The 25,065-nt window shown below is 37.6% G+C and overlaps 1 protein-coding gene across 31 annotated transcripts in view; it reads left to right on the forward strand.

Moving 5' to 3' along the window:
• EPB41 (erythrocyte membrane protein band 4.1) overlaps positions 1-25,065 on the forward strand; it is a 224,511-nt gene that overhangs the window by 86,379 nt on the left and 113,067 nt on the right. For all 31 annotated transcript variants that reach the window (XM_036915003.2, XM_057499900.1, XM_057499908.1 and 28 more), the window contains exons 2-4: positions 10,353-10,821; positions 15,188-15,394; positions 17,718-17,822. In XM_036915003.2, the coding sequence (XP_036770898.2) occupies positions 10,357-10,821; positions 15,188-15,394; positions 17,718-17,822 (777 nt within the window). In that variant the 5' untranslated portion in view covers positions 10,353-10,356. The remainder of the gene's footprint in view (positions 1-10,352; positions 10,822-15,187; positions 15,395-17,717; positions 17,823-25,065) is intronic.

The raw sequence follows: 25,065 nt of genomic DNA on the forward strand, positions 1-25,065 counted from the left end.
CCTCCCATAAGGGCAGCCTCTCTTTTTCCTTGGTCAACAATGAATCCTGCCAACTTTTTCCAGTTGTCTTGCCAATGGGTTTTAGCCCTGGGCAAGTTTGCTATGGATTCAGTGTGACCAAAGGAATCAACAGCAAAATGTTCTTGGGGATGAAAGGGTTATACCCAACTTTATTTCCATGTGGCAGGTCAGTCACTAGAATCCCATTCACTCAGAGTGAGTCTGTGTGCAGCAAGCCGGTCTCTGCCTCTGAGTCCCTCTGTCCGCCCAGCCGTCCTCCGGGCCTCTCTGCACAGTCGTCCCATACAGCCATCCTCTGGGCCTCTGTCCTCGGTGCTGCCACCACTCCAGCCTCTGCTCTGCTCTCCTGCAGCCTTGCAGCCCTGCCACCGTGTCGTGCCCAGAGCACTGAGCAGAGCTCTTTTTATAGAGTCAACAGCCATGTAGTGCCCACAGGTGTGCAGTGAGCTAGTCAACCACAGCCAGGTGAAAATCCTGGCCACAGGAACTCTCATTTATTTTTATTTTTATTTTGGTATCATTAATCTAAAATTACATGAGGAACATTATGTTTACTAGACTCCCCTCTTTACCAAGTCCCCCCCACATACCCCATTAGTCACTGTCCATCAGCATAGTGAGATGCTGTAAAGTCACTACTTGTCTTCTCTGTGTTGCACAGCCCTCCCCATGCCCCCCCACATTATACATGCTAATCGTAAGGCCTCCTTTCTTCCCCCACCTTCTCCCTCCCTTCTCAACCATCCTCCCCAGTCCCTTTCCCTTTGGTAACTGTTAGTCCTTTCTTGGGTTCTGTGATTCTGCTAGGAACTCTCATTTTATCCACAGTTTATAAAAATTGAATTTTATATTTTACTAGTGCAGAGTAATTTTTATTACTTAGTAAATGGGACTAGAAAATGTGCTTCTATAAATATTTTTATTAAGATATTTTTAATGCTTAAAATTATTTGAGTATATCAGCAGTAAAAGCCCACATAAAAGCTTTTCTTTTAATTAATATATGCTTATTTTTTCAATACCACTTAAAAATCTTAGCTGGGGGAAGGAAAAGGAAAGAAGGACAGTAAATCAGTAAACAAATAAGTTAACAGGGTAATTGCAGATAATAGTAAGTACAGTAGTTCTCTGAGGCCATCTGGAGGAGTAAGGGCCACTACCTTACATAGGGTATGTGGGGAGGCCTTTCTAAGGAAGTGGTATCTCCTGAGCTGAGACAGTAATAAAGAGAAGGGGGAGGCGGAGCCAACATGGCGGCGTGAGTAGGACAGTGGGAATCTCCTCCCAAAAACATATATACTTTTGAAAATACAACAAACACAACTAGCCCTAAAAGAGAGACCAGAAGACGCAGGACAGTGGCCAGACTGCAGCTACACCAGCGAGAACCCAGTGACTGGTGAAAGGGGTAAGATACAAGCCCCGGCCCGGCGGGACCCGAGCGCCCCTCCCCCCAGCTCCCGGCGGGAGAAGAATAGGCAGAGCGGGAGGGAGACGGAGCCCAGGACTGCCGAACACCCAGCCCCAGCCATCCGCACCAGAGCACAGACACAGTGCGTGCCCAGGGGTCCCTGGATACTGGGGGAACAGGGAGTAAGACCTCTGAGCGGGTGCCGAAGCTGATGCCCCTGTGACAAAGAAAAGCGGGGGCTTTTTGAAAGTCTTAAAGGGACAGGGACTTAACAGCTTGACGGAAACAACCCAGGTCACAGTACAGCAGCTGGAAATTACAGGGAAAACCGGGTGCACTAACCCCCTGGGCAACAGCTCTGAGACCCCTCACGGAGGCAAACAGTCAAGCAGCACCCCCATCCATTACCCCACCGGGCGCTGCGAAAGCAGAGAAGCAGCCTGAGACAAATTCCGCCACACAAGAAAGGGAAATTTCTCCCTTCCGGCCAGGCAAGACACAAAGACCCACTCTACACGCAATTACCCAACACAAGCCACTAGGGGTCGCAGTTGTCCCAGTAAAGAAAGGCCAGTAGCAAGTGAAAATTTTGGCCCTCCCAGCTGACAGTCAAAGGCACCTGTCAACATGAAAAGGCAAAAAAATATGATCCAGACAAGACTAACCCAGACAGCTTCGGCATCTGCTACATCTTCCCCTGAGAAGGAATCTGGGGAGATAGATTTAGCCAGTCTTCCTGAAAAAGAATTCAAAACAAAAGTCATAACCATGCTGATGGACTTGCAGAGAAATATGCAAGAACTAAGGAAGGAGAATTCAGAAATAAAACAAGCTCTGGAAGGACTTCAAAACAGAATGGACGAGATGCAAGAGACCATTAATGGACTAGAAAACAGAGAACAGGAACGCAGAGAAGCTGATGCAGAGAGAGATAAAAGGATCTCCAGGAATGAAAGAATTTTAAGAGAGCTGAGTGACCAATCGAAAAGGAACAATATAAGAATCATAGGTATTCCAGAAGAAGTAGAGAGAGAAAAGGGGATAGAAAATGTCTTTGAAGAAATAATTGCTGAAAATTTCCCCAAACTAGGGGAAGAAATGGCCTCTCAGACCACAGAGGTACACAGAACTCCCATGACAAGGGATCCAAGGAGGGCAACACCAAGACACATAATAATTAAAATGGCAAAGATCAAAGACAAGGACAAAGTATTACAGGCAGCCAGAGAGAAAAAAAAGGTTACCTACAAAGGAAAACCCATCAGGCTATCATCAGACTTCTCAACAGAAACCCTACAGGCCAGAAGAGAATGGCATGATATACTTAATGCAATGAAACAGAAGGGCCTCGAACCAAGACTACTGTATCCAGCACGAATATCATTTAAATATGAAGGAGGGATTAAACAATTCCCAGACAAGCAAAAGTTGAGGGAATTTGCCTCCCACAAACCACCTCTACAGGGCATCCTACAGGGACTGCTCTAGATGGGAGCACTCCTAAAAAGAGCACACAACAAAACACCCAACATATGAAGAAGGGAGGAGGAGGAATAAGAAGGGAGAGAAATAAAGAATCATCAGACTGTGTTTATAATAGCTCAACAAGTGAGTTAAGTTAGACAGTAAGATAGTAAAGAAGCTAACCCTAAACCTTTGGTAACCACAAACTTAAAGCCTGCAATGGCAATAAATTCATACCTTTCAATAATCACCCTAAATGTAAATGGACTGAATGCACCAATCAAAAGACACAGAGTAATAGAATGGATAAAAAAGCAAGATCCATCCATATGCTGCTTACAAGAGACTCACCTCAAACCCAAAGACGCGCACAGACTTAAAGTCAAGGGATGGAAAAAGATATTTCAAGCAAACAACAGAGAGAAGAAAGCAGGTGTTGCAATTCTGGTATCAGACAAAACAGACTTCAAAATAAAGAAAGTAACAAAAGACAAAGAAGGACATTACATAATGATAAAGGGCTCAGTCCATCAAGAGGATATAACCATTATAAATATATATGCATGCAATACAGGAGCACCAACATACCTGAAACAAATATTAATAGAACTAAAGGAGGAAATAGAATGCAATGCATTCATTCTAGGAGACTTCAACACACCACTCACTCCAAAGGACAGATCCACCAGACAGAAAATAAGTAAGGACACAGAGGCACTGAACAACACACTAGAACAGATGGACCTAATAGACATCTACAGAACTCTACATCCAAAAGCAACAGGATACACATTTTTCTCAAGTGCACATGGAACATTCTCCAGAGTAGACCACATACTAGGACACAAAAAGAGCATCAGTAAATTCCAAAAGATTGAAACCCTACCAACCAACTTTTCAGACCACAAAGGCATTAAACTAGAAATAAACTGTTCAAAGAAAGCAAAAAGGCTCACAAACACATGGAGGCTAAACAATACACTCCTAAATAATCAATGGATCAATGACCAAATCAAAATGGAGATCCAGCAATATATGGAAACAAATGACAACAACAACACTAAGCCCCAACTTCTGTGGGACACAGCAAAAGCAGTCTTAAGAGGAAAGTATATAGCAATCCAAGCATATTTAAAAAAGGAAGAGCAATCCCAAATGAACGGTCTAATGTCACAACTATCGAAATTGGAAAAAGAAGAACAAATGAGGCCTAAGGTCAGCAGAAGGAGGGACATAATAAAGATCAGAGAAGAAATAAATAAAATTGAGAAGAATAAAACAATAGCAAAAATCAATGAAACCAAGAGCTGGTTCTTCGAGAAAATAAACAAAATAGATAAGCCTCTAGCCAGACTTATTAAGAGGAAAAGAGAGTCAACACAAATCAACAGTATCAGAAATGAGAAAGGAAAAATCACAACGGACCCCGCAGAAATACAAAGAATTATTAGAGACTACTATGAAAACATATATGCTAACAAGCTGGGAAACCTAGGAGAAATGGACAACTTCCTAGAAAAATACAACCTTCCAAGACTGACCCAAAAAGAAACAGAAAATCTAAACAGACCAATTACCAGCAACAAAATTGAAGCGGTAATCAAAAAACTACCAAAGAACAAAACCCCCGGGCCAGATGGATTTACCTCGGAATTTTATCAGACATACAGGGAAGACATAATACCCATTCTCCTTAAAGTTTTCCAAGAAATAGAAGAGGAGGGGATACTCCCAAACTCATTCTATGAAGCTAACATCACCCTAATACCAAAACCAGGCAAAGACACCACCAAAAAAGAAAACTACAGACCAATATCCCTGATGAACGTAGACGCAAAAATACTCAACAAAATTTTAGCAAACCGAATTCAAAAATACATCAAAACCATCGTACACCATGACCAAGTGGGATTCATCCCCGGGATGCAAGGATGGCACAACATTCGAAAGTCCATCAATATCATCCACCACATCAACAAAAAGAAAGACAAAAACCACATGATCATCTCCATAGAAGCTGAAAAAGCATTTGACAAAGTTCAACATCCATTCATGATAAAAACTCTCAGCAAAATGGGAATAGAGGGCAAGTACCTCAACATAATAAAGGCCATCTATGATAAACCCACAGCCAACATTATATTGAATAGCGAGAAGCTGAAAGCATTTCCGCTGAGATCGGGAACTAGACAGGGATGCCCACTCTCCCCACTGTTATTTAACATAGTACTGGAGGTCTTAGCCACGGCAATCAGACAAAACAAAGAAATACAAGGAATCCAGATTGGCAAAGAAGAAGTCAAACTGTCCCTATTTGCAGATGACATGATACTGTACATAAAAAACCCTAAAGACTCCACCCCAGAACTACTAGAACTGATATCGGAATACAGCAAAGTTGCAGGATACAAAATCAACACACAGAAATCTGTGGCTTTCCTATATACCAACAATGAACCAACAGAAAGAGAAATCAGGAAAACAACTCCATTCACAATTGCATCAAAAAAAATAAAATACCTAGGAATAAACCTAACCAAAGAAGTGAAAGATTTATATTCTGAAAACTACAAGTCACTCTTAAAAGAAATTAAAGGGGACTCTAACAGATGGAAACGCATCCCATGCTCATGGCTAGGAAGAATTAATATCGTCAAAATGGCCATCCTGCCCAAAGCAATATACAGATTTGATGCAATCCCTATGAAACTACCAGCAACATTCTTCAATGAACTGGAACAAATAATTCAAAAATTCATATGGAACCACCAAAGACCCCAAATAGCCAAAGCAATCCTGAGAAAGAAGAATAAAGTAGGGGGGATCTCACTCCCCAACTTCAAGTTCTATTATAAAGCCATAGTAATCAAGACAATTTGGTACTGGCACAAGAACAGAGCCACAGACCAATGGAACAGACTAGAGAATCCAGACATTAACCCAGACATATATGGTCAATTAATATTTGATAAAGGAGCCATGGACATACAATGGGGAAATGACAGTCTCTTCAACAGATGGTGCTGGCAAAACTGGACAGCTACATGTAGGAGAATGAAACTGGACCATTGTCTAACCCCATATACAAAAGTAAACTCAAAATGGATCAAAGACCTGAATGTAAGTCACGAAACCATTAAACTCTTGGAAGAAAACATAGGCAAAAACCTCTTAGACATAAACATGAGTGACCTCTTCTTGAACATATCTCCCCGGGCAAGGAAAACAACAGCAAAAATGAACAAGTGGGACTATATTAAGCTGAAAAGCTTCTGTACAGCAAAAGACACCATGAGTAGAACGAAAAGGAACCCTACAGTATGGGAGAATATATTTGAAAATGACACATCTGATAAAGGCTTGACGTCCAGAATATATAAAGAGCTCACACGCCTCAACAAACAAAAAACAAATAACCCAATTAAAAAATGGGCAAAGGAACTGAACAGACGGTTCTCCAAAAAAGAAATACAGATGGCCAACAGACACATGAAAAGATGCTCCACATCGCTAATTATCAGAGAAATGCAAATTAAAACTACAATGAGGTATCACTTCACACCAGTAAGGATGGCTGCCATCCAAAAGACAAACAACAACAAATGTTGGCGAGGCTGTGGAGAAAGGGGAACCCTCCTACACTGCTGGTGGGAATGTAAGTTAGTTCAACCATTGTGGAAAGCAGTATGGAGGTACGTCAAAATGCTCAAAACAGACCTACCATTTGACCCAGGAATTGCACTCCTAGGAATTTACCCTAAGAATGCAGCAATCAAGTATGATAAAGATCAGTACACCCCTATGTTTATTGCAGCACTATTTACAATAGCCAAGAATTGGAAGCAACCTAAATGTCCATCGATAGATGAATGGATAAAGAAGATGTGGTACATATACACAATGGAATACTACTCAGCCATAAGAAAAGGGCAAATCCAACCATTTGCAGCAACATGGATGGAGCTGGAGGGTATTATGCTCAGTGAAACAAGCCAAGCGGAGAAAGAGAAATACCAAATGAATTTACTCATCTGTGGAATATAAGAACAAAGGAAAAACTGAAGGAACAAAACAGCAACAGAATCACAGAACTCAAGAATGGACTAACAGGTACCAAAGGGAAAGGAACTGGGGAGGATGGGTGGGTAGGGAGGGATAAGGGGGGGCAGAAAAAGAGGGGTATTAAGATTAGCATCCGTAGCGGGGTGGGAGAAAGGGGAGGGCTGTACAACACAGAGAAGACAAGTAGTGATTCTACAACAGTTTGCTACGCTGATGGACAGTGACTGTAAAGGAGTATATGGGGGGACCTGGTATAGGGGAGAGCCTAGTAAACAAAGTATTCGTCATGTAAGTGTAGATTAATGATTAAAAAAAAAAAAAAAAAGCATTTCCTATGTGGTGACCTCTAATGAGTTCTACACAATGATATAAAGGGCATATAAAAGTGTAGGCAAAGGGTCTGTTTGTGTTTATACAGAGGATCAAAGCCTAATTTGGCTACCCCGAAAATGAACTAAGATACGATATGAAAAAGAACTTCCAACATCAGCACTCTCGCGAAGACTCATGACAGAAGATGATCAGCAAAAAAAAAAAAAACTCCAACAAAGATCCACGCACTGTCACAGGTGTAGATGCACTCATCCCACCAGTTCCTGGACTTGCCATGGGAATGATGAAGGAGATATCTAAGCTGGCCTGTGCATACAGTAAAACAAAAATTGGACTGGATCTATACTGTTGGAACTCAACCAAGAATTAGGAGAAGTGCAAATTGTAGCACTCCAAAATCTTACAACCACAGACTATTTATCGTTAAAAGAACATATGGGATATGAACAGTCCCCAGGAATGGGTTGTTCTAGTTTATCTGAATTCTCTCAGACTGTTTAAGTTCAGTCGGACAGTATCCACCATATCATAGATAAGTTTTCACAAATGCCTAAGGTGCCTAACTGGTTTTCTTGGTTTCACTGGAGATGGCTGGTAATTACAGGTATGCTTTGGTTAGGTAACTATATTCCTATTATGTTAATGTGTGTGCACAATTTAATTAGTAGTTTAAAACCTATCCATGCTGAAGTTACTCTACAAGAAGATATGTCAAAGAAATAATCATCCCAGGTTTTCTTCTGCCTGCTACTTCTATAGCTTTTCTTCTTCCTACCTAATCACAACCTTTAAATAGAACTCGTGCCACATGTCGAATTTACCGAGTATCATAATTCTTCCAAGTGGTAAAGACACCTCAAGACAAATGCTGGGCATAGAAGCCACAGGGCATAAATATGCAAAGAAGTAAAAAGCTAACCTTTTCAAACAATAAGGCTTCTCTCTCACTTACCAACTTTACATTTCCCTGTATGGCCCCGGAAGATGACTGGTTAGCCAGAGACGGGTAAGATTCCTCAAGGGAGGAACAACCTAAGACAGGCACAGTCGCAGGGGGCCATCTGGTGAGAAAATGGGGAGCAGCAGAGGTGAGGCTTAGAACCTCCCCCCTCATGTTCTGAGAGAAATCTGCATACATGGATGTTTATTGCCCTCGTCTAGCTCGGATTAACACATAGTCTACAGGCACACACCTGATCATCTACATTTGCTCTCTTACAACACTAAACTCTGTTTTCTACCTTTATCTCATACCTACCTACCACTTCAGCATTTTATTAAAAATAATAATAATAGAGAAATGTGGTATCCACATATAAATCAAGTTTAAAAATCAAATGAATATTCATATTTGAACTGTGTATAGTTCATAATGCATGAACAAAACCGAAAGCTTCTGTGATGACTGCCCTTGCACTGTTCACCATGTAACTTATTCACTATGTAAGAATTTATTTGTACTCCATGTAAGAATTTGTTCGTTATGCATCAGAAGATTGGAGACTGACGAAAATTAGGCTTGGGGTGGATTAATGATTGTGCATTGAGTATTGACCCCCCTATACAGAAGTTTATTGTTGTTAACAACTATTTGATCAATAAATATGAGAGATGCCCTCACAAAAAATATATATATATATATATAAACACACTTCCAATTGTAAAATAAATAAGTAACCGGGATGTAATGTATAGCATAAGGAATATAGTCAAAATATTGTAACAACTTGGTATGGTGATACCTGGTACCTAGAATTATCATGTATATAAATGTTGAATCACTGTGTTGTACACCTGAAACTAATGTAATGCAATACTGTTGTCAACTACCCTTCAATAAAAAAAAAAAAAAAGAGAAGGGGACCAGCCTTCAGATAGCCAGAAGAACCTCATGGGTAGAGAACAGCAAGTGTGAAGGGCCTGAGGGGGGAATGAGCTAAATATAGTTCCTTAATTCAGATTGTTAACATCCAAATAAAATCACTTCATCTAAATTGTGTGGAGCAGATGTGTAGACAATGTATATGAGCTTTTTGAGTGGAGTACTTGTAGGTATAGCAGTGAATCAAAGTGTAAGATCATCAACCTCATTGCTAGTTATTCTTTAGTAAACTAGGTGTGACAATGCTATTTGGCTATAATTGTTTGACTCAACTAATAATACTGAGATTTTGAGATGAAGAGGCTAGAAGCCAACATGTTTGAAATTTGTGAGGTCTGCAGCCTGCTGTCTCATCTCTCCTACAACTGAATCAACGTTTGCTTTCTGAATCTGTCTTCTCTATTTTGTTTCTTTATTTGTCTCTATTATTTGTCTATTTTTCTCTATTATGATAGTTTCACTACCTGCTCTTAAAAATGCTGAGCACTAAAACACATTTGTCGGAAGGAAAAAAGGTCTTGAACTTAAAGTGGGATACTTCTGCAAGAGGCTGTAATTTAGTGTTGTAACATGTAAAACTAAGGGATTTTTTGTGTGATTATTTAAACCAAACACTTGTCGTTATTACCGTTGTTAAGTCTGATAACAGATGATCAGAATTCTGCATTTGGTGTTCTTAATAGGGAAGTTTGAGCATTCTAAGAAATGAAAAGAAGAATAAAGAGATGGGGAACCTTTTAATCTCATCATTTCTTGGGGTGTAGAGAATTTTGCAAAGAATGATTCCCACAAATCTTACATCTTCAGAGTGATGTCCTCAAAGGACAGTACACAAAGTCCTTTTTTAAGAAGGATAAAATTGTATTTGCTATATACAGTTCTGAACATTGAATTAAAATGATGCATTTCACTAAGGTAGCCTTGGGGTACTATTTTAAGCTAATTTCTTCATATGCATATCTTTAGCAAGTCAAGGCATTAATGATTTATTCAGGATGTATATGTAAGATATTTTTGTGCATTAATGGAAAATCTCATGGTTAATGAACTGGAGTACTGTCTGTTGGCGACTACATGTCTAAATATATTCATTTTGGCACACTAAATCTGATTTACGGTTTGCCTAAAGTAATGTGTTTTGTTTATAAGAGCCCCCCTTTTCCATCTTCTTTTTAATAGCAACATGACAACACAGACGAGTTTGGTAGCTGAGTCTGAAAGTTCACAGCACCAACAGGAGGAGGGAGAGGGAGCCACAAGCTCAGGCCAACAAGAAACTCAGCTGGAAGAGGTTTCTCAAGCCGCAGCTGAGGGAGATAACCAGTGTGAGCCGAAGCTGAAAACATCTAACGGAGACACTCCCACACATGAAGACTTGACCAAGAATAAGGAGCGGACATCAGAAAACAGGGGCCTGTCACGGCTGTTCTCCTCATTTCTCAAAAGACCTAGATCTCAGGTCTCTGAGGAAGAAGGCAAAGAAATAGAGTCAGCTAAAGAGAAAGGTGAAGGAGGTCAGAAAGAGATAGAATTTGGAACCAGTCTTGATGAAGAGATCATTTTAAAGGCCCCAATTGCGGCTCCTGAACCTGAACTCAAAACAGACCCATCCCTGGATCTTCATTCGTTAAGCAGTGCAGAAACACAGGTAAGGATGTGAGAATGGGTGGAAGGTGGATATAATGAAGGTAAGTTACACGCATTTAAGAACATTTAGTTTTATTTCTTATTAGCCAGTTGATTTAGGCATTGATAGTGGTAAGTAATACGAAGTTTGGAGTTTCTGCTCTAAAGAAATTAATGTAGCCATTGGGAACTTGGTTTTTTTTTTTTGGTATCATTAATCTACAATTACATGAAGAACATTATGTTTACTAGGCTACCCCCTTCACCAAGTCCCCCCCACATACCCCTTCACAGTCACTGTCCGTCAGCGTAGTAAGATGCTGTAAAATTACTGTGTCTTCTCTGTGTTGCACAGCCCACGGGAACTTGATTTTTATAATGATTCTTAACACTATATAAATCAAATCAAAGAAAAAACACAACAAAAGAATTTATCAAATGAGTTTTCAGCTTATACATCATTTTGCTGTAGTAATGGAATGAGTCCAAGATTTTTAACGAAGGGATAAAAAAGAGGTGGTGTCTTGCCAATGGGTTTCAGCCCTGGGCAAGTTCCCTATGGATTCAGTGTGACCAAAGAAATGACAGTAAAATGTTCTTGGGTTGAAAGGGTTATACCTAACTTTGTTTCCACGGTGGCAGGTCAATTACTAAAATCCCGTTCACTCAGAGCAAGTCTGCATGCAGCAAGCCGGTCTCTGCCTCTCAGCCCACACAGCCATCCTCTGGGTTTCTCGGCTCCACGCAGCCGTCTCAGTCTCTGTCCTCGGCACTGCCGCCACTCCAGCCTCTGCTCTCCTGCACCCTTGCAGCTGTGTCATCATGTTGCCCAGAGCCCTGGGCAGGGCTCTTTACATACAGAGTCAGTAACAACATATTCCTCACACATGTGTAGTGAGCTAGCCAAGCAGGGCCATGTAAGAATTCTGGCCACAGGAACCTTCATTTTATCCACAGGTGGTTTAGAGTTCATTTTGGTGGAATTATTAAGAATGGGATAGTATACCAGCAAACATGGTCCTTTATGGAAATCTCTTAAAAACTATGTAATAGATTCAAGCCATCCGGAGGTATGTGATAGGTTTGAGCTATGCCTACCTTACTTATCTCTTTCTGCAACTAGATCATTTTATCACAGAGTGTAAGATATAGATGAGGAAGTCTAGCTCTTTATTTTACCTTTGTAATATTTAGGACTTTGGTGCTTTGTGCCACAGTGTAGTTAAACATGAGTTTGAAAATTTGTTCATTTGTCTAAAAAACATGGGAAAAATTACTGTAACTCAACTATTTTCTAGAAATCTCATTTGTTTTCAGTCTTACTATCTACAAATAAAGAGTTATTTTCAAAGTCTTTTTATTTCTGAAGCATGTGAGCATTATCTCATTGTTAAAAGTACAAATCCTATATGATTTCTGTTTTAGGTCTCAGGTTTGGGCTATGCAGTTTTATTAAAATTTTCATATTACACACATTTCTAGAAATACTGTATATTAAAAGAGCTAAGAGTAACAGTGAAGTGAAATGAGGTTGAAAACAATATTTACTATATAGTGTAAGAGGGATGCAGGCTATGGAATCAGAGTAGAGGGTTCAAATCACAGAGAAGTGACACTTGCTTTATCAATTCCCTCTGTATAATGAAGATAATATCTACTCCATTTGGCTACTATGAGGATTAAAAGAGATAAACATGTAAAGCTCTTAAGACATTTCGAGGCATATAAATAAGCACTCACTAAATGTTATCCTTACTCAGTTAATAAACATAAGCAGTAAAGGCAAAGAAACCCTATATACCTCAGAAGATTGGAGACTGACGAAAATTAGGCTTGGGGTGGATTAATGATTGTGCATTGAGCATTGACTCTCCTATACAGAATTTTATTGTCGTTAACAACCATTTGATCAATAAATATGAGAGATGCCCTCACAAAAAAAAAAAAAAAAAAAAAAAAAAAAGGACAGACTTCCAATGGTAAAATAAATAAGTAACCGGGATGTAATGTATAGCATAAGGAATATAGTCAAGATATTGTAACAGCTTGGTAGGGTGATAGCTGGAACCTAGAATTATGTATATAAATGTTCTACCACTGTGTTGTACACTTGAAACTAATGTAATGTAATACTGTGCGTCAACTACCCTTCAATAAAAAATAATTATTTAAAAAAAAAAAAAAAAAGAAACCCTATATATTTTAACACTACTGATTTTATTTTAGGAATACCAAAAGAGTTAAGTGATGTTATCTTCCAAGAAGTCTGGTACTTTTTTAAAAAAATTAAAGTATCAGTGATTTGCAATCTTACGAAGGTTTCACATGAACAACATTGTGGTTTCAACATTCGCCCATGTTATTAATTCCTTACCCCCGTCCCCCTTCACTGTAGTCACTATCAGTATAGTAATATGCTGTAGAGTCATTACTTGTCTTCTCCGTGCTGTACTTCCAGGAAGTCTGGTACTTTCAAGAGGTTTTTAACTGCTTTTTTTCTCCTCTGCCTTATGTAGGGAAATATCTGTATCTTGTTTTAATTAGCATTTGAATCAGGGCTAGTTTATTTTGTCCAAAGATCATAGCAGTTATACTGAAGTTACAGCATGACATACAAGGTTAAATTTATATTTAACTAAAATCTCATTCATTGAGACTTCATTAATTCAGAATTGAGATAAACTGTAGTAGGCAGGTGTTTGTCTATGTATAAAGAAAAAGAAACAAAATAATACTGTTAATAAAATTTCAAGGGATATTGTTTAAAGGAGCAAACTATTTGGGACTTTTTGGAAGGTAGTATTTACAGTCAAAACTTATGAATTAGAACTTTGTGGGATAAGGTTATTAGCTTAATTATGCTTCTGTATATGTAGTAAAACTTTATTTGAGTGGTCCTTTTTCTATTCAGGATTTTTAAAAAACTTGAGTTTGCCTTATAGGACTACACCAGTCTTCATCTAGGGTTGCTTGAATTTTTTGGAAGCCATATGTTAATTTTTTATTTTTGTTTGTTTATTACAAGTACTTATTGAAAACTTACTGTGTGTGCCAGGTCCTAAGGTGGATATACATTGGCGAATAAAAACTACAGTATGACAAAGAGGTTTAAGGTACATGAATTCTGGAGCCACAATGGTATGTGACTCTTTAACTGAATGATCCTAGGCAAGTTACTTTAACTTCTGACCTCAGTTTCGTATCTGTCAAGGGGGGATAAGAATAGTACCCTCCCCACAGCGTTATTATGACATAAAACGAGTTCCTTTAATAATGACTTTAGAACAGTACCCTACTTTAATTGCTATATAAATGTTTGCTATTATTATTATAAAACAAACATTATTCCTACTCTTGATGACTTTATAGTCTAATGGAGGAGACAAAAAAGTAGTAAATACAAAACACTTATTTTAGTAATTATTATAATAAATATTTATTATTATTAAATGTATTACAAAATACTTATTGTAATGTTATAAAGGCATCAAAGAGGATACTGACATGATGAGTAGTAGAGCTGGGATACGATAAGTAGGGTAAACAATGAAGGCCTCTCTGAAGAAGTCGCAATTAAAAAGGGTCATGAAGGATGGGAAGGAACCTTTTAACCACTTCCAATATCAGTGTTGAAGCCAAATAATTAAATTAATTTTTCCTAAATGTCAATCATGTATTCTTCTGAAAGAAAAGAGTTAGTGAGGTTAGAAATCTTTCAGCAGTTGTATTATGTTGAAAGTAAGAGAGTGTATGCTAAAATATTGTCTCACTTCCATGTATTACTTTTCTGTTGACTTCGTGATTACCCTAGGAGACCCAAATTTCAATCTGTTTCTTGCTTCTTTGAATCTTCTTTGCATTGAGCATGATACTTGGTAGAAAGGTGTTAACTGGTAGTTAAGAGTTGTTAGCCCAGTATATAGGTTGCTTTATGCTCTAAAATTGGTCCTCTTTACCATTCATCAAATTTAGAATATGTGACAAATCACTTCACATTTTGCAATTCATAAGCCTACCTTCTTAAAATTGAGGGGCATGGGGCAAAGATACTAAAGTTTTGGCAGACTTTTATAATATATAATGGCATAGTCAGGAAGCATATATAATGCTGACAGCCATGGATTGGTGTCCTTTGTTTACCTGGAACCTTCCTTTATTGATTTGAAAGATGGGATTCTACCTGAGAAGTTTTGAGAATCTGTAGATCTTATAGGAGATAATAATATCTTTCATAGAAAAGAATTACTTAATCTTAATATCACTTGTATTTGTTTTATCCATTTTTCTTCTTCAGTGAGTGCTTTATTGTTGGTCATAGGTAAGAGTGTATACAGTATGTTTTGTGAAATGTCTTTATTACTGACTTGGTGATATCATGGATATGTTAGCCTGCTCAGGAAGAACGCAGAGAAGATCCAGACTTGGAAACTAAGGAGGGAGTACTTGAAGAGTGCTCTAAAATAGAAGTCAAAGAAGGAAGTCCTGAATCTAAAGCTGAAAGAGAATTAAAAGCTCAGAAATCAACCAGAAGACACAGAAACATGCATTGCAAGGTTTCTTTGCTGGATGACACAGTTTATGAATGTGTTGTGGAGGTGAGTGCATTTTAATTTCTGCATTCAGAACTCTGATAAATTGTTCCATGTAGGGTTGGGTAAATGGTGCCATGGCCTGAAACAAGACCCAGTGTAATGACTTTTTCTGTGGACTGAAATGCTAATAGTGATTTTCTGGTGGAAGTGTGGAAGGATCATGATGGATGGTCTATTGATATAATTATAGGTTAACTATTATTTATCCTATATGAGGGATAATATCCTATATATATATATATATATATATATATATACTTAGCATGAGTGAGTCTTGTTTTCTTTTCCAGTTTTTTCTGTATCTGCCAAATCTTGTGAATTGAGCATGTATTACTTTCATAATCTAAAACAATTTACTTAAAAAGTTGTTTTGTTATTTATAGGATGACTTTCCATGACTAGAGTTCCCAATTTCTGATATTAGGCCAGCTACTCCAATAATTATATTTGTCCAAAAAAGTTACTGTTTGTTCATATGTGCTCTCCCACACCTAAACTTGAATAAACTTTAGTGTATTTCTTTAGCTCCATTGACAGGATATAAAAATTTTAATCACATAATGCCATTTCTTAAAAATTTTCTATTATTTTGTGAAAGAATAAGTAATTGAATCAGGATTGAACAAGAAGATGGCTTGTGATGTAAGAAGCTGATAAAAACAAGTTAGTCCTTCAAAGCAAGTTAAAATCCTTAAAAATCTTAACAATTTTTTAATAGAGCAGTAATTGTCAATTATATGCTTGATATAAAGCAACTGTGATTATTACTAATAATAGTCTTCACTGATGAGACAGGTAATTCACATATTTATATCTTAGGTGTGCAACAAATTATTTCTGAATTAAGTTATTTATATACAAATGCAAATATGTCAAAGCACAAATAGTCCAAAGTATCATCCTCTATTAGGTTTTCCTTCTCCAAGTAAAAAAGAAATCAAGAAAATACACTATTATATTTTGAAAATAGCTACTTCAGCTGGTAACTAGAGGAGACCTAGGGTCTGTTTTTTCTGCTTCCCACCCTTAACTAGTTTAGGGATGGGGAAAGCTATTCCATGCTCATTCTTCCAATTCTGAACAAGATCCAGATATGGGTCCCTATATGTGAAACATTTGAAGGTAGATGTGTTTCAGAACTTAGTATATTTTAGATTTTAGAGGCAGTAAGTATATATTCTGTGTATTTCATAGCATACCCAGCAGAGTGTGTAGCAGTGCCTGCATGATCAAACACATTATTTGTGTGGTAAATAGATGAAGATTCATTCTAAGTTGGATAAATAGCCTTGTAACAGTTCAGGTTAGAATTTGCCTTCGAATGAGCTTTGACAAAACAAAACAAAAACCCAAACTTTTTACTTTTTAGAACTTCTGGATTTTTAAAGTATAAATAAGGGAGGATGGACCAATATGTGAAGAGTTCCCAAATCATCTCTGTCATTTGGAGTGAAAACATAAGAGGGAAAAAAAAAAAAGAAAACAGAAGAGGGAAAAAAATGAAGAAAATGATATAATAGAGATGGGTTAAGTCTGAAAGTGAATTAATATCTATGTGAATTTGTAAAGTCATTAAAAATAACTCAGTTGAGAAAAGGGCATGTCATACATGTGTGCCAAAAAGGGTTTCTAATTTTTTTTAAGTATTTAAAAAATTTCTTAGAATTCATTAGCATGTTTGATTTTACTCAACAATTCCAGGAGACAGGTAGGACAGGTGTAAATAGTCTCACCATTTTACAGATGAGAAACCTAATGGTCAGAATATTAATTGAATTGGCCCAGGTTGATTAGTAGTAAATGGAGTAGCCAGGACTTTTTGACTTTAAATCTCATCCTCTAAATCAGGGCATTCCTCCCTATAAATAGGAATACAAATACCCAAACATTTGGCTAGAGAATGATAGGGTCTCTAATGATTTCCATAGCCACTATTAATTGTGAGTGTTGACAGCTGATTCAGATAATTCAGGTGGTCATGGTGACTGACAGCCCATAGCAAACTTCAGGAAATATCACACCACAAATAAAGAATGTGATGTTTAGGATGGAAGTGCTGGATGGGTTGATGGAGGGAAGGTGGACTTTTCCTTTGAATTGGAACACTATTTCCAAATCACTGTAAATGTGTTGCATATTTAAGCTGACAAATTACCAAACAGGATTTTCATAACTTACATTGTTCCTACTTACAGTGTATAGCCATCTGAAAGTGTTAGTAACCAAGGATAAAGGAGGAAACTGGAAAGTGACATTTTATTTATTTATTTTGTGGTGAATATAGGAGTAAGAGGAAGCCGCAACTGAAGTATGTTTGTCTTTTCAGAAACATGCTAAGGGACAAGATTTGCTTAAAAGAGTGTGTGAGCACCTCAATCTCTTGGAAGAAGACTACTTTGGTCTAGCCATTTGGGATAATGCAACCTCTAAGGTGAGAAGATGGCTTGTGATGTAAGAAGCTGATAAAATATTTGTTTTAATTCTTTTACTGTTAACAATGTATTTATGCCTACCTCTCCAGGACATGGTATACTTAGAGTTATTCTGTCTATTCTTGTTTCTCAGATTTTCCTTCTAGAGTGAGCATATTAAAGAAAAGACCATTTCTGCTGTCTTCTTTCATCATCTGGAGAAAGTATCTCCAGTATATTTTTAAAAGACAGGGAAAGTACAGAACTATGATGTACTGATTAGCAAGTAGATAGCAATAACTTCATGCATTACACAATTAGTATTGTATCGAATATGTTGGGGGTTCATAAAATTTGATGAATAGATGTTCTGTCTATATTATGATTATAGGATAATTATGATGTATAGTTACATTATATCTTGAGAGTAACATTACAAAAGAGAATAAAGTCCTAATATTACTTAAACAGCCATACAATGAATCTGACATTTTCTTCCATGCTGAAAGGAAGCTAGTAGTTGATTTTTGAAGGAAGTAAAAGAAAGGGAGCATGGAGGAATGAAGAAAGGTGAAAAAGTCAGGTATTTACTTCAGAAAATATGAGTTATTTCCTGGGTCGATTAGCTGAAAATCACAAATATTTAGCTTAAAATCTAATGATGAAAACTTTGGTTTGATAAGTATTTGCAGGTATTATATTAGATGACTTACATACAACTGTGAATAATGCAGAGCTGGTGCCTGCCCTCTGGAGCTTACAGTTTAGTGTGATGAGTGTTATACAAAAACGAAGTACATCTTCACTGGGGCGGTGATGCCTCAGCTGAGATCTGAGGAATAAAATGGGCAAGTAAAGTGGAGCCAGAATGGCTTGTGGAAAAGAACTGGAGTTGAGAGACTGGCATTTGAGGAACTCAGAGCCATCTAGCCTGGCTAAATATAAGGAGTGAGGAACAGAGTAATAAATGAATCTGGAGAGCTATACAGGGACCAGGTCATGGAGAGAGAGTCTTGTATATAATGTCTTCAAGCTATTTTAGTTGGTTTTCTCCAAGATGATTTATGTTTATTAAGAAAAATTGAGGGGCAGCAGCCTTTAACAACTGCAAATTCTATGATTAGGTTGAGTTAGATAATGCAAACTAGAAGATACGGAATTATTCTTTGCCTAAATAAAATCTATTTGCAGAAATACTAGTAGTTACCTACTAGTGTGCAACAGTTTGTTTCTTCTGTGAATGACTGTTGATTCAAACAGAACCGTGTCTACCAGCACTAGGTTAATACCGTTCGTTAAGAACTTAACCTCTACTTTGTTTCCTTAAAGGCTCAAACCAACTTGTACTGAAGCCTCTAATTTCATTAGTTAAGAGAAGATTGAAGGTAATAAGAAACAAAATGATACCCCTAAAACTATAGTGTAAAACTTTCATCAGCTGTGAGCTAGAAAATTCTCCCATGAAGCAAGGAAAATACTCTGAAAAGTACTTTGTGTTATATAAGTTCAGGGAGATAAAATTTAATGTTTTTTATATTGTGAGGGGAAAAACAAGGTTGATTTGAGGATGCTTGAATTTGGTATGTAAATAAGGCCACTGAGTACTTACTTGTCTAATGTAATTGGAAATAATTTTTCTATGAATAAAGCATACTTAAAATTTCTAGAAGCTGGCTCATCTTAAAGACATTCCACAAACGAAATTCATTCCACTTGCAGGTGAGCTTCCACACTGGTACACAAATTTTCAGTTATTTTGAAAACTTTTCACTGTTGTTGGTGCCATTCATACTTTGTCCTGTCAGCAAGTTTTATGTCCTTCATAGTACCTTTCGCTATCTTACTTTTTAACAAGCAAATATTAAATTGCCTTGTTTATATTCATTTATGTATTTGGGTGTAAAGCATTGTTAGAAGTGCCTAATATAAAAGCTGAATATCACAAAGAACAAACCTGGCTATGTAAGAAAGGGTATTATTATCCCTCTTCGATAAAGTATTTCTGGAAAAGCATAGCTGATGTCTCTGAATCATAATTCAGCCTCAACTTCCCTGATAGTTTATAAAAGCCCTTTCTGTCGAGTCAGTGGACAAGTGAATCCTGGACAGTACAGGGCTTCTAGTTAGAGCATCTGACACGTCTGTAGCATGGGCCAGATTCTTACAGGATATTCAGTAGAAACATGGTCAGGGCAATGGGCTGTTCTGTATTTTTGGCTTCTAAATTCTTCATGGTCAACTTCCAGCTCTCAGAAATAGGTCAAAGCAGAGTTTTTCTTTGTGTTAAAATGAGGGTGTTTAGCTGATCCAGAAAGTAGGGCATAGAAGGGAGGGCAGGAACTTCATTAGCATGTGGCCCAAGCAAATCTTGTACAAAAATGAGTCTGGGGAAGACTTACCTTTGCATTGTCAGGTTAAAGGCCAAAGCAGTAGCAAAGCCATCATGTCGTTTACAATCCTTCCTCGAGATGCTGTCTCTTGAGTCATGCTTCTCCAGTCTGGATGGGCTGCTTTCTCTGTCATGTACATAGCCATCTCTGGTATTTCCCATCACCGTTCCCCTAGGGATTTGCTTTGCCTCTCTCCTGTGATGTTTCTCCTGTTGCTTTTATTCTAGCTCCCTTTGTGTTTTGATAGAGCAATTTTTCTCAGGAATGGTACATGGGATATAATCTTTCTAAGACAGTACATGTCTGAGAAATATCTTTATTCCATTTTTACATTTGGTTGTTAATTTGGTTGGGCATAGGATGTTAGGCTTGAAATTATTTGCCTTCATAATTTTGAAGGCAGGTTCAATTGTCCTTTAGCTTCCAATGTTGCTCTGAGAAGGCCAAACCCATTCTGATTTTCTGATTCTTGATCTTTGTATGACCTTTGCTCTCTCCCTACTGCTGTAGAATCAAGCTAGTAGATTCTTCCTTCCTTCCTTCCCTTTTTTTTTTTTGACAGGGGTTCTTTAGGGTTCTGAGGTTCACAGTGACACATCTTGGTATGGATTGATTATCATCCATTGTTCTGGGCCCATGCCCGTATTTACTGGACTGTGATTTCCTAAAAGATGTCCTTCCTAGAATGTTGCCTGGCTTGAGTATGGTAGGCATTCAATAAATCATATTGAAAGAGTGAGACATATTATTACACTTCGCAAAATAGCTTTGCCACTTACTAGTTTTGAGTTAGGTAAGTTACCTCTCTTTTCTCATTGATAAAATGAGAATGATAATGAGATAGTCTATATAAAAGCATGTAGAATGGTTGCTGGCATGTAGGAAGCACTCAATAAAAAGTAGGTATTATCATTGTCATTATTATAGTATTATTTTTAAATGAAACTACCAACTAACCAAAGTCGTTGCTTAAAAAATTTAGATTTGTATGTCATAATCTAGAGGTGTCTTCTGGAGCATCCTTCACATTGAATAACCTACCTGGATCTTTTGTCATGTAGGGTATATTGGAGAACAGCATACCTTTTACTTACAATTGATGTATCCAGCCAGATTATTTGACCTCATATTAGTTATCATTCTCAAGTATCTACTGTCAATAAGCCAAATACTCTCTCTGAAAGTATATAGATATTCATGAGATGATTAAATCTGTAAAGCAATTTTTGTTAGTCATTTATCTAAGTTTTCTGTCATTCTGAAAACACAAAAGACATTAGACCAAAAAGGCTCTTGGAGCTAATCCCCCTCATTTTAGAGGTGAGAAAAATGAGGCATATAAAGGCAGGGGGGTTTCCTCCAAAGCTACACAGTGAGTTCATTTCTGAAATTCCTTACCTGCTGCCCATTCCCAAGTGATTTTCTTCTTCAGCTTTTTATTCCTCTTTCCTTGATCTTCACATTTTATCTGTTTCTCATCTTTTTTCTACTTACAGAAATAATGTGAACAATATAAACAGAAGTAAATATTTTATCCTCTTTCCATTCCTAGACTCAGATGTCTTCTTTTGTGTGTGTAAAGATACATCCTTTATATATGTAACTTTGCTCCTTAAGAGCTTCTGGATCTGTGTGTTTCATCTGTAGACAATTGGGTGTCTTTAGCAGGGAGGCAAGTTAATTGAATTGACTTTTTCCTCACATGGAATGGCTTACTTGCTTTCTTTCCCTACTGGCTGTGTGATAATAGGCCTATTGCCAGACTGAGTCTGGGAAGAGAAGAGGAAAAACAGAAAGCAAACTTTATATATATAGCCCTGCTGAGAGAATTACTACCACTATGAATCAGTTATTTGACTTAAATAGTTGCTTCCTACATTTTATTCCTACTTAGAGAATTATTTATGAATGCATCAAGGATTTTTTTCCCTTGGAGGAAAAGTCACCCACATTAATTCCTAGTCCCCATCCCCAAATTCCTTCTCTAAACAAAAAAACTTGAGCACTTTTGATAAATACTGAAAATTTTAAATAAGAAGTTCATTCAATTCAATAGTATATGGTCTTCTTTTTCCTTTCTTCCATTTTCTGTGTGGATGACTTTTCTTATCTTAGGAGTCAGATAATCAACCCTAAAAAGATCATTGGCTTATAGCGAGGAGTTTTCACCTTGCAAAGGCAAATAGCAAACACCAATGGAATGAATATTGAAGGAGGAGTGTGAGGTATTTAGTTTACAGTCATCTGAAAGGATGGATTATTTTCCTTTGATTCATGACTGGCTTTGAAGGCTAGTGCTAGTAATGATTATATCTTTATTGCCTGGTAAATTAGACTAAAATAAATTTTATAAACATACTTGATGTATTTTTTTTCTTTTATACAACAGTGGTAGTACACACAGCAATCGTAGTACAACTCCTTTCAGGTTCTAGACCTGATTCCAATGTGAATGTGTGTGGGAGGAGGTCTTCCCACGCACAACACCAAGCAATTCTCGAACACCAGGAGGGTGTCCGAGAACTCAATTTTGATGCTATCTGTCTGGAGACAGCCCCAGATTCGCTAGGTTAAGGGCTCCCTCCTACAAGACTGCCCTCCACCCCTGACTTGAGACTCAGACACCAGTCTCAAGCCCCAGGCTGTCATCTGTGCTTCTGACCAACCAGCTACAGTTTGGAGGTTCCCACAACCTCCCCTTTTGGTTTGATTAATTTGCTAGAGTGGCTCACAGAACTCAGGAAAACATTTAGGTTTACCATTTTAATAAAGGATACATACTGTAAAGGATACAAGTTAATAGCCAGATGGAGAGATACATAGGGTTAGGTCCCAAATAAAGGACCCTCTATCCATGTGGAACTTGGGGCCTGGTTTGGTGGCATGTGGAAACTTTCTGGTTCCCTAAGAGTGAAAGCTTTCTTGGACAGAGAAGCAAGATCCAAGAGAGCGGTATGCTCCACTGGGGTTTTTGTGAGGGCTTCATTGCATAGTCATGATTGACTAAATCATTGGCCACTTTGGCTGATTCAACCTCCAGTGCCTGCCCTTGGGTGAGGTCCAAAAGTCTCTCATTAACATGACAAGACACCCATTTCACCTTTAAGGCACTGAAGTGTTTTCAGGAACTGGATGAAGACCAATATACCTTGGAAGTACGAGTTTGATCATCTGAAGGACCCAATATGTATTTCTTGTGACTTACTATACCGCACTTAGGAGGGAGACTGTATTTGGGATTTTGTCTTTCGCTAGGAAGATCTGGGTTGACATCTCCAGTGGATTTAAATGTGAGTTTTTTTTAACACTTGACAGAGTGAGACCTGGAATTACCTCCACTAAATGTATTACTTGGAGTAAACATATCTTGGAGCAGTGACTTAAAGTCAACATACAAACAGGGACATAAGCAATGGTTATTCCTTGAGTTAAGGAAGACAGACTTGTGGAGCTTTTAAGTAAGTTTTTTACCTCAAAAAACAAGGATTTATGTAAATCACATGTATGACCTACAGATAAGGGTAGCTGGTGGCCAACTCAGGGCATGTTTTCTTTTAGAACATTATGACCTAAAGTTGTAATTGCTGCAGAAGATATGAAAAGTTCCTATCCATTTTATCTCCTTAAATGCCATTGCCTTAGTTGAAACTTTATCATTTCTATCCTGGCTGATTCAGATTTCTTCAGTCAGTCAGTCAGTCAGTCATCAAACATTTATTGAATTCATAGCATTGGCCTTGTTCTGGGCAGAGCTGTAAAAGATAGCTTCTTTCCTCAGGACTCCCAGACTGACTAGGGGATGGCAGTAAGATGGACACCCACATAGAAAGGGTTTTCTGCAGAAGGTAACCTAAGATATAAATTACGAGAGATAGGAATCTTCCAGATGAAGAAGTGCGGTTAGAGTATTCTAAGTGAAAGGACCAGCATGTCAGAAGGTATTTTAAAATAGACCAACACATGTGAGACCTGTAGTTCTTGGTTGAATGAGTGGAGAAATCTATCAGGGTTGCGGCTCTTCATATTTCTATATTATTTTGAAACTTTTTTTTCATGCTTGAGAAGGAATGCAATTCTTTTTAAAGCCCAAACTTAAATTCTGTTTATTTTAAATGCTAAATATTTAAATTTGAATTTAAATTTATTTTATTTATTTATTTATTTTTTTATTGAAGGGTAGTTGACAACAGTATTGCATTACATTAGTTTCAGGTGTACAACACAGTGATTCAACATTTATATACATGATAATTCTAGGTACCAGGTATCACCATACCAAGTTGTTACAATATTTTGACTATATTCCTTATGCTATACATTACATCCCGGTTACTTATTTATTTTACAATTGGAAGTGTGTTTAAATATTGAATTTAAATTTAAATGTTAATTTATTTAACTCACAAGATATGATTGGCAAAACATATTCTTGAAAGGGAATCCTTGCAACTGAAATAATTCAAGTAGAAAATAGAAGATCATCCAGAATTGCTATTTTAGGGGGCATCTCAAGATTCCTACTAAAATACAATTGTATAAGTTTGTCCTCTCAATATTTTGTTGTTTTATAAATTAATTCCTGCCTATGACCTCTTTCTCCTCTCCTTCATGACCATACTCCTTGGGAAATTAGTTTGCACATAACTATCCTTATTTCCTCACTGCCTGTTAGTATAACATTATGCAGGAAAGTCTATAAATTATACATGTGTATCTCAAAGAATTTTTACAAAGTAAACTCATCTGTGTAAATACCCTCCCACGCTCAAAAAATTAACATTACCAACACTCCAGAACCCCCCTTTGTGCTCCCTCCCAGCCACTACTCCCAACTCCTAACAGTCATTATTCCTACCCTACCCCCTGTCAGAAG

The sequence above is a fragment of the Manis pentadactyla genome, chromosome 4 (assembly GCF_030020395.1).
Source record: "Manis pentadactyla isolate mManPen7 chromosome 4, mManPen7.hap1, whole genome shotgun sequence".
NCBI lineage: Eukaryota > Metazoa > Chordata > Mammalia > Pholidota > Manidae > Manis > Manis pentadactyla.